This window comes from Trachymyrmex cornetzi, unplaced genomic scaffold (genome assembly GCF_001594075.2).
Source record: "Trachymyrmex cornetzi isolate Tcor2-1 unplaced genomic scaffold, Tcor1.1 scaffold358, whole genome shotgun sequence".
Taxonomy (NCBI): domain Eukaryota; kingdom Metazoa; phylum Arthropoda; class Insecta; order Hymenoptera; family Formicidae; genus Trachymyrmex; species Trachymyrmex cornetzi.
In genome coordinates, this window is record NW_017298300.1 from 65,340 (window position 1) to 76,334 (window position 10,995).

The following is a 10,995-nucleotide window of genomic DNA, read 5'->3' on the forward strand; positions in this document are numbered from 1 at the left end:
TCGCTCGTCGCTCGAGACTCGAGCGACGTGCTTGCGTGCTTGTCGCGCGCACACTCATCGCGAATCGCGATCAGGCGATCACTCCTTATAGCTTCATTCCTACAGGGGTGTGCTTACGTAGCTCCTTGAGCTTTCGATTCTCACGAGGGTCACGAGGGATGATTTGAACAAAAATGATAAAACGCGCGCAGCACTCTATCGATCTTTATCAGCGTCGTTCGATATACCGAGATTCAAATTTATTCAACTTATAGTACATACCTATAGACTAGCAAATTGAACAAATGGCAGAGATATTATATAATCGCACGATATTATACGATCTCTATATAGTCCCAGGGTGTCCAGCGATGTCGGGCTAATCAATTTAAAGATAATTCCAGAACATTTTAAATAAAAATCTTGCTTTTTCTCCAGGTCAATTTATAATTTTCATTAGTTTATTCATTTTTTCATTGATTCGCGCATATATTATACATACATATAATGTGTATGTTTTGTATTCAAGTTAAAATTCTACATGACAAATTAATAATTATAAAACGCAAACAAATTTGGAACAATATTACTTAACGTTCTATTATAAATAAATAAATAATAAACAAACGTACACGCACATATATTCAACACGAAAAAAATTTCTCCGCTTTCTATTTTATAATATTGTATTTTCTATTTATAGTAACTTAAATAATTATTGTAAATATCTTATTAATTGCATCTTTATACGTGATTGATACCTAGTGATACGTGAAACACAACTTTTCTTTTGATTAAAACATATCACAATAACTTCACCTTGTAAAATTAATTTATTTATTGGCGCTTCATTAAATTTTATAAGTATATTAATCTAATTTTCAATGTCCACCCTGGTTCGCACTTGTTTAATTTCAAAGACGCATCTAAAATGATCACAAAATTCATCGTTACTGCGCGATATAATATATATAATTAGAAATATGCGCACGCTCGATAAATGCTTCTTAATTTCTTTCTCTTTTCACGATACGATTTTGTTTCTTTTAATGAAAGATTCCAGGATATACTATACCCATCATGGAACAAATCGGTATGGAGATTCCAATCATCGGAATTATTAAATTATTTCCTAGATTTCTACCGTGTACGTTCTCTAGGAAAAAGGGAATAATTCCGATTGGAATTCATTCCGACATGTTTCATACGATATATACCTGGGTCAAAACTGTTGTTAATGTTATCATCCGAGTTTGATTAATCAGTGCAGTATATCAAAGATCTAGAAGCCTAAACGAGGTTTGGTACACAAAAAAGTTAAAAGGGGACCAGGATGTCCACTCTTATCTTATAGCGTTTTCCACTAGTTCTTGTAGACCACGCGAGCGGATCGGACGTGTTCCCTCTCGTCTCGGGTGTTGCGTCACCTGGACTATATTTTTGAAAAGCGTTGCCGGCTTGGACTGTGCAGTGTGCCATAGTATTTCAATTTCGATAGTCCCTTTATCCGTCTTGGCGCGCGGCTGTGCGGCGTGGAAGCGCCGTAGCCGCAGGCGTCCAGTGTTTGAAGGGGCGCCTCACCATTTTTATTGCATCATCCATTACTCGCTCGGTTCAAGGTGGCCGGTGCATAGCACTCCCACTTACGATTACCCCAATTTACGCAGAACTCAATGGTCCAGTACCAGCCTGTCTAGGCTGCGGTGGCCAAAAAACAGAAGAAGAAGAAGAAGAAGAAGCGTTTTCCAGATCGGTCAGATCTGATGCGCCCTGCACACTCAGTGCACTTTAAACTTTAAATCCGTTGTATACAAATTGACGTAAAAAGATGTACGTTTCATAAAAATATAGAAACGAATTAAACCGCGAAATCCTCGATTCATTTATTGTGCTATTTGACAAAATATAAGTACATTGGGTAATTTATTAATTGAAGCATTTCACTTTTATACGTTCAGATTAGGTTAGTGTACAACAGCGTTGATATGCACTGAGTGTGCATCACATCACTTACCGTTCTGCCAGTGAAAAACTGTCGGGGGGGAGGGTTTCTCTCTGTGCACTCTGAACTCTGGAAGTCTGAAAGTCTGAAAGTCTGAAGACGGCCCGGACCCTCGGCTCGGTTTTATTAATTGTTATTAGTGCGTGAACGGTTATCGTTCTGTCTGTATGTAAGTACGCGTCGTACATCATTTTAGGCAGACATCAAGTCAAGTGTTTTGTAATTTCGACATTATCGCTGATGGAATGGGACCTCCACCCGTAGTCACTGGAATATCACCTAAGGAAGGCCCACCTGGTACTCGGGTGACTATGCGTGGTGAATTTTTAGGAAATAAAGCTCAGGATCTTATAGGTTAGTGTCACTCGCTGAGAGTTCTAAAATAATCACAAAATAACATGGAAAAGAGTTATTTACATATATAGACTATTGTAATAGAATATGTGCGCGATGTTATTAATTTTTTACATCTATTGCCTCACAGGATTGACAATATGCGGATGCAACTGTCTGCTTTCGGCCGAATGGAAGTCGTCCAACAAAATTATAGCAAGATCAGGTCCTTGCAAGGGCCGTGGAGATATAATAGTGACAACACAAAGTGGAGGACAAGGGACCTCAACGGTACAGTTTCGCGGCTACCACGAGACTATAGGTCCAATGAAAGAGTCAGCAGTATGGGTGGAGGAAGCACCTATGCAGAATTTAGGCTGGGGTAGAAGGGCTTTGTCGCCTACAAACTATCAACAGGAAGATCCCTTGGGACTTAGTGTAGAAGGCAACGAGTAAATCTCTTTAAATTCCGACTGTGATAAACTGTCAATAATGTGTAATATTTTACAGTAATTTATTATATCTCGTTTTGAAGCAAAAAGTTTCCTGAGGATGAGCTAATTGAACTTTTTGGAGATGGAAGTGGAGATCTTACAAGCGAAAAATTTCATCCTGGATGGTTTTTACTGCAACATCATCATGCTACGACTTTGGAAGATTTAAAGGCTGGTTTAGCTTATCTTCGAAGAAAAGTCAATTCTCAAAAAGAAGGACAATTATCATTTTTAAAGGTATAAGAGGATTAATAACATTAGTTATGATTTAAGAATATTTTTGATGTGTAGAATCATGTTATTCTATTAAAGTTAAAATTCATTCTCATCAATTATAAAACAGGCCAATGTAGGAGCAGTAATGGAACAGTTTGACACAATAATGTCGTTAAAGGATCAATTTGAAGCAGACATGAAGAGTTATGGTAGTGATCCTACAGAGAAATTGGAAACTGCCATCAGACAATCTATGTCTGAGGCTAACAAATTGTTCGACGATGTATTAGCGAGGAGGGACAGAGCCGATGCAACTCGTAACGCATTGGCCGTTATGCAACGTTACAAATTTCTCTTTTGTATGCCAATAAACATCGAGAGGAATATCAAGCGTGGCAACTATGATCTTGTAATTAATGATTATGCTAGAGTTAAGAATCTATTTAAAAATACAGAGGTAGATGTGTTTAAGAAGGTATTGGAGGAAATTGACAGTAGAATCAATAATTTTCAAGTATTGTTACGGAAAAAATTACAAGAGATGCCATTCAGTTTAGAGGAGCGCAAGAAGATTATTAGAAACCTCGTCAATCTTGATGCCGAAGGTGATCCAGCATGGGACGCGATAGGTGTGTTCATTTATTGTCACTTCCATGTTCAAAATGAAACAAGTTTAAGCGAGCTGCTTTTATGTACACTTATTACGATTATGTGACGTTTAATTACTTTAGAGAAGATAATTTCAAATTTTGTATTCCAGTTTCACATGCAAATTATTTAGAGAAAAGCGTTGCCAATACTATATATGAGCATTCGGACAGAGTTAAAATTAATTGTGAAGATGCAAACAAAATATCAAAGTCCATATCGATAAATATCAAGCATTTACGTTCACAGAAGAATAACGGAGATAGCTCTCCACCGCAAATCTTATGCGTCGAAGCAATTTGCGACATTGTGGTCGAACAGTTGCCAGACCTATGGAGATTGGGACAGAGTTATTTCACAGGACAGCTACATGTAACAGTAGACGTGGAAAAGCAAAGTCATTTTAAGGTGTATATTTACGTGTCTTAGACCCGATTGCACAAACATTACTTTGAGGCTTATTAAAACTCTCACTTTCTCTCTCGAAAGTCGAGAGAAAGTTTCAAGCCCTGCTTAAAGTCAAAGTGACATTGATGCAATCGGATCTTAAACCCATGTCTTTTTATTGTGTTAATAAAATAAAAACAAACGCACATGAACATTGTTTCATTTCGATTTCTATCTCGTAAATATCACTTTATTTAAGATTACATATATTTTTATAAAAATTAGATTGTGTTTATATATGTATATTTGTCCATGATAGAATTTAGTTTTATCGAATATGGAACATGCTATGGGGGCCATGAAGAGTATGTGCAGTCACGATGTAGAGGCAAGGTGGCTTTTACATATCTTACGTTGTGTTAGACAAATGTATGCTTCTTTGATACATCTGGATTTGCCTAGCGAAGCTCTCGATATTTTCGGTTCGTTTATATTGGATTTAAGGTACACTCTCAAAAATACAATTAGTCATTCAATTAAATTTTTCAATACCCATATATCTATATATCAATTTAACTTTTTGCATATTACAGGATACAATGTTTAATTGCTCTCTTCAAACAAGGAGCAGACAATACGGCAGCTCTGAGTCAAAAAGAAACGTGGCAGATAGAATACTTGAACGAGGATGGTGGAGTTACGAGACTGGTATAATACAAAAAAAAACCTGAAATTTTAGTGAATTGCTGCTTTTATTACGCATTTATTTTTCTTAATTATGCATGTTGTCATTTCTCTCATATCAACAGCCATACTTATTTGAGGAAATAGTTTTGGTGATCTCGAAACATGCGCGAGAAACGGTAGTTGCTTGTGGTCCAAGAGAAGGACCGCTATTCAATAATTCGGCACATCAGATTATCTATCACAATGTCATTAAGACATTATTCATATCATTCGCGCGGTGCCTACAACAATTGGCGTTTAGCGGCTGCGAGGAAGCTATGGATAATGATGAAACATCGGTTTCGCAATTGATTGGATCGCCTTCTGGTTATAAAAACAAAACCAATAAGCATCAAGGACCAGTAAGCAATAAATTCGATTTGACGCTTACAGCATAATAATCCTTTTGGTTTCACATACTATAAAATATCTATAAATTTCTTATCAGACGTGGGAGCAGTGTCTCTTAATCTCATTAAGTAATATACGATACACGCTAAATATCGTTTTACCAAGAACCGGAGATGCCCTGAAAGCGCAAGGCTATCCGGAATTATCCACTGCTATCGGATGGAACTCTGATTGGACACAATTAGAAACGCTGGACAGTGCTGTTCTGGATGCATATCTAGAGCGCCGTTGCGATCCACTTGTCGGTACGATAGAGCCTAGCATGTATTTAGGCGGTTTAGAATGGGACTTCGATACGGAACCGACTCACTTGAAACCGTATGCCCAAGAAATATTAGCGAATCTAATCGCGGTACATGCAGAGGTAATAGATGGTGGTGTGGCAAACTCTTTCGGGAGGGGGGGGGGGAATAATATTTATCGTGTTATTACATCTCAAATATCATCTTCCCGCAGGTACGCAGAGTTGCACCAGCTCTATTACAGCGAATCCTGTCTCATATAATAGAGACTATAGCAGAGGAACTCGCGCGACTCATGTCGTGCGTTACGCAATTTCGTCCGGCTGGCATTATTCAAGCTCGAACAGATATTATACTCTTGAGAAACGCCCTGCAAGCCTACAGCACAAGTAGAGCGAGGTAAAAATTAGATACGAGTATTAGAAGATACGAGTATCACTTTGTGAAAATTGTATATTAAAACCTGTTAGCATTTCTAAGTCGATCTTTCTTTTTCTCTCTTTTATTAAGCAGAAGCTTTTTCGAGGAAGCTCTGGATGCGATACCTCAGCCAGTAAATAAGGAAGATCACATGAGAGTAGAAGCCCTTTTGTCAAAAGTCGCAACGTGTATGCGACTGCAATTGTCGTGTCTTACCAGCGAGGTAACGGAAAATATTCGTTATTTAACGGCGGATCCTGAACGCGTTACCACTGTGTAATTTATAACGACCAAAGTACATAATGTGATTACGGGGGAACGTTGTAATTATTAATATTAAATTATTAAAAGTTCTATTATTGTATTTACGTATGCATATATTGGATATGGTACATTATACAATAGAATCCGCGAATCCATGCGACTTGTATTTGATTGTAATGTGACAATTGTAAAATAGGCTTTATAATTCGCTATGTAATCAGTTTTATTTTCTGATTTTTGTATTTTTTGTGGAAATTGATCAGTTTCAAAAAATGTTTGTCACACATCGAATGATATCCACATAAAATCAAATTAGAGTAATTAGGCTTTTTCAATCAGTTGTAACATTCCAACGTCTCCAGCTAATAATACAGTGTCACCTGAAATAGAACGTACATAAAAGCAATTAATGTTAATAAAAAGAAAATCTCAATGTTATAGATCGTTTTTATACAGCGTGACATGAGAAATTTTACTCGTTTGAAAAACTTGGGTTGCGCCTTTTGCACCAACGATGCAAGGAAGACCGTACTCTCTTGCCACAACGGCGCCATGACTTATTAAACCGCCCAATTCTGTTACGATTCCAGCTAATAATGGAAAATATGGACTCCAACCGATATCAGTGCAGTGTGTAATCAAAATATCTCCATGCTGTATAATTTTTGCTTCAGACAGATCGGTTATCACACACGCTCTTCCTAGTACAGAACCGCCGCAAACTGAAGTACCCTCAATCTTTGTACATCCTTCGTAGGGCGAGGCATCGAAGGTCGGCTATGACAAAAAGTATATATGCAATATAAATCTTAGTGATACGATAGAAATACATACATATATTGAAAAGTATAATGAGAGGAAAAGTGATTTTTCTGGACAGTGCAATAATAGGCTGTATTCCAAAATTCACTGCCAGCGCTGAAAATCTACAGTCTTTGTCACGTGTACTATACATTTTCAACACTGGCAGAAATTTTGGAACACAACCATAACTGATTTGGCTTGACTTGACTTGACTCTCTAATATGTATGACAAACCTCCATTGGTATGGGCATGCCAGTACTGAATTCCGGATATTCAAATTTTGCTACTTTCTGATAAATCTTTCTTCTACGTAGCGCTCTGAAAGATTTTAAAGATAGACATGGCAAATATTATGATAATACACAGAGGATAAAGGATGATGCACTGAATAATATGTAATAAAAAAAAATAGTGTAAAATCAAACTCACTTGCGTACGAGTAATTGATTATGATTATTCAATAGTTGCCCGATCTCTTGATGCGTCAGGAAAAATATGAGCTGTTCATCGGGTATGTAACTTTCCGTAACCATCAAAACACCAAGTCGTCTATAAGCCAATCTCAATATATGCATAGCAGATACAGTTGCGTTTTTTGTCATTTCTCTGAGCGTGACAGCATTTCGACAAAAGGGTATTATCATCCTTAGAATAAACTTGTTAATCGATGATGTGGGCGTCTTCAAAGATGTTACGGTTTCTTGCACGCTAAGCGTTTTACTCACGTAATTCTCTTCAATGGACATTGCTAGTACCTAATAGCAGAATAATGAGAACATACATACATACATACATACATACATACATACGTACGTACGTATGTACACACACACTCACGCGCGCGCGCGCGCACGCACACACGTACGCACGCACCACCTTACATTAGTATACATCTTAGTTTTGGGCATCCTTACTACACACGTTCAGTCATTCGTGTTCTGGATTAATTTTCATCACTTTTACAAGTACATAAAAATTATTAAACAATTTTTACGTATATTTTGACATCTTTAGAAAGTATTTGTACAATTGTATATTCATGATAAATTGTTATAATTAAATATAGTTACTAAAATGAAAGAAATGCACTATTTCATACAAAAATGTAAAACTTTGAAACAAAAATGTTTAAAGAAAAAATGGTTCAATATCTTAAAATTGACATTCCAAACTACAAAAAAAATGGTTCAAATATCGGCTGTCCAAAAAATTTAGTTATTGAGTAACCTGAAAATAATATTTTTTTAATATGCATGAATGGCTATAAATTAAAGATATATTGCATTTACATTTTAAACACATTTTATTATTGCTATTGTGTTAAAAAACTTATAATTTATTAGGAAAATGTTCTTTATAACATTAGAGACAACATAATATATAAATATTACTGACAATATTTAGCACAAGGGTACCAAAAATCGTGTTTATTAAGAGCTAATAATGCTAATATGTTGTTCTAGGGTTAATTTTTTTTTTAATAATTCGAAATATTCCTGCATTACAACCGAGAATTAGTTGAAAATAAAGGAAAAAAATTTTTTTAGTTACAAAAAATTTACACTCTGTACACACGTTGGGTCATTTGTGACCCAGAGGAACTTCGGAGTTATGCCAGTTAAAGGATACGCACGAATTGAGGCGGGCAATGCACAAAAACTTGTTCTCTAGATGCCAAACTTTTTTTAGGAATAGAAAAGACACCGGTATTTGACCAGATGCTCCTGGTATTTCAAAGAAAAGAAATGCGCAGGACACGAATGATCCAAAGGTGTGCATTAAGGGATATATACGCGCGCGCGCGCGCGCGTGTGTAAAAACATACGTTGTCACTACTTCATTCAAAATGTTTTCAATTCTTTTTGTAAATAAATTGAATTATCACACCTGAATCGTATTGATGATATTATCAGGTTTAAGCACCCAAGGTTCCGTGAAGAGATCTAATTCGTGAACACATCTGTGACCGTGTATTTTGAAAAAAGATTGTAATTTTTCCGCAGCTGGAGGGCAATTTAACTCTAACCAGGTCATAACTTCCGTGGTCTCGAGCTTACTAAATTCATTCACTTTGCCACTCCTTCTTATGTACACCGCTATTTTGCCGAGGGCTATCGGCACTTCGGTACTGATAACATTGGTGCACGAACCCAGCAGAACAGCAATGTCCGCAAGATGCTCGGACGTAAAGTTATCACTGCCATTTGTTAAAACCGACATCGCTAGCATCTGGTAAGATACGCTCACTAAGGACGCCATGTTATGACCTTTTCCCATCTGAAAGTGTTTTAATGACAGGCGTTAATTAGGACGTAATTTTTTTTAAAGTGACGTTTCAAGGTTGAATTTAATAAATAAAGATATTCATTTGAATATTTATTCATTGTGCCATAACTTACCAGAAAGATTTCCCCATATTTCTCATTTAAGGTATTGTATAAATCATGAGGTGTATCAAATTCATTAGCGTCCAGAGTGTACTTGTTAAATGTGTCGATCGTTTTGTTCACTAACGCTTTATTTCTGAATGCTGTTACGACTGTCTCGTACATCATATACATTTTTCGCCAGTTGCTTGCGATACCGTATTTCTCTATTGCTGCCTTGTGTACTTCAGGTGTCGTTACTACATGTCCGCATATGGCTAAATCTATCATTTTGTTCATCATTGTCACTTCCTTACTAACATCTTGTAAAGTTGACTAAAAGAAAAGGCAAGAGAGATAATTTATTAATTAGAGATTATTTTAGAGAGAGATTGAATTATGTTAGAATGATTTTTTATGATGTGTAAACACGACAGATGCAAAAATCCAAGCACTTACATCCAAGTAATTCATCGCGCATCTCATACCGACCATATGAAAATAACAACAGTCAAATTTGTTGAATTTTGCGCAAAGCGATAAATTCAAAACTTTCATAATCGTGGAGATTGACAGAGGACTCATGGGATATGGAAGCACTTCCCCGATATTGGCAAAGGTCATAAGATCGACATCGCAAGGTACTCCTGAGTCTAACTCGTGCATTATCTCGAAATCTGTCCATGCATTAATGGTTGTGATAGGCCGTGCTTGTAACATATAAATCTGCTCGTCGACAATCGCCCATTCCACATCTCGAGCTGACCCAAAAAGCGATTCCAAATGCAATCCTATTTTAGCTAATCGCAGAGCGGATGTATCGGATATCGAGATCTTTTTAATCTCCTGTTCACTTAGAGCACTCGTAATTACGCCATTACCGTCATCAAGTAAGATCTTGTGCTCCTTATTTCCTAGCATTGAGGAACCTATAGTAAGAGTGTCATCCCACTTTCTATGAATCATAAAAGTATCAGGCTCAACCTTCCCTGACACTACCGCCTATAAAAAAAAAAAGTTACGTTAGAGCGATTTATGTTATTTGTATTATGTAACAAAGTATCACGAATTGGTGCAATGATTATCATAAATATTAAATTCAATCAATTTTATGTAAGTGCGTATCACACGTTCATATATTTTTTGTAACAGTATTTCTAATATTAATTGAGCATGACCTCTCCTAAGCCATAATTGGCTGTAATAACAATGTTGGACGGATCTCCAGTTGTCGGATGTCTAGTAAACATGACACCAGCCGCTTCCGCGTCGACCATTCTTTGAACGCAAACACCCATAGTTGCTCTTATCGGTAATCCATTTTGTCGCCTGAATTGAAAGAAACATCATGTATAAATTCAAGGCGATGTTAATGAGGCAACATTGTAGAGAAGAATAAATTACCTGTACTCGACGCTTTGATACGAGAACAGGCTTGCCCAACACTTAGCAACACATTCAATAACGTCACTCGCATTCTTCACACCTAAATATGTCGAATTTTGACCAGCAGCTGAAGTATCTTCGCTATCTTCTCCAATTGCGCTGGATCTTACGGCATAACGCCAAACACCTTTTTCATTTACAGATGATTCTAATTCCTCCAAACCCTGTAATATCATTTTTGCAATTTCTTTTTCAACAGGAGTGCTCTGAATAATGGATACCGCCCTGGAAAAAAAAAAAAAAAAAAAAAAAAAAA

General features: G+C 36.7%; 2 protein-coding genes across 6 annotated transcripts in view; one reads left to right on the forward strand and one right to left on the reverse strand.

The window, feature by feature from the left end:
- The first annotated feature begins 2,045 nt into the window (after positions 1-2,045).
- Positions 2,046-6,339, forward strand: Sec5 (exocyst complex component secretory 5). The gene is made up of 11 exons (XM_018510986.1): positions 2,046-2,335; positions 2,466-2,766; positions 2,850-3,045; positions 3,152-3,653; positions 3,785-4,080; positions 4,379-4,563; positions 4,653-4,767; positions 4,869-5,147; positions 5,234-5,560; positions 5,653-5,837; positions 5,952-6,339. The coding sequence occupies exons 1-11, from the start codon at positions 2,227-2,229 to the stop codon at positions 6,136-6,138; spliced, it is 2,682 nt and encodes an 893-aa protein (XP_018366488.1). The 5' UTR covers positions 2,046-2,226; the 3' UTR covers positions 6,139-6,339.
- An 81-nt stretch (positions 6,340-6,420) lies between these two features.
- Positions 6,421-10,995, reverse strand: part of LOC108763401 (uncharacterized) — an 8,167-nt gene continuing 3,592 nt past the window's right edge. For 2 of the 5 annotated variants that reach the window (XM_018510984.1, XM_018510981.1), the window contains 9 exons: positions 10,698-10,964; positions 10,472-10,622; positions 9,753-10,295; positions 9,327-9,629; positions 8,815-9,204; positions 7,357-7,682; positions 7,161-7,245; positions 6,599-6,899; positions 6,421-6,502 (listed from right to left, as the gene is read on the reverse strand). In XM_018510984.1, coding sequence (XP_018366486.1) covers positions 6,444-6,502; positions 6,599-6,899; positions 7,161-7,245; positions 7,357-7,682; positions 8,815-9,204; positions 9,327-9,629; positions 9,753-10,295; positions 10,472-10,622; positions 10,698-10,964 — 2,425 coding nt within the window. In that variant the 3' untranslated portion in view covers positions 6,421-6,443. Of the gene's footprint in view, positions 6,900-7,160; positions 7,246-7,356; positions 7,683-8,814; positions 9,205-9,326; positions 9,630-9,752; positions 10,296-10,471; positions 10,623-10,697; positions 10,965-10,995 lie in introns of all 5 variants that reach the window. The other 3 variants (XM_018510983.1, XM_018510982.1, XM_018510985.1) reach the window with 2 other exon arrangements.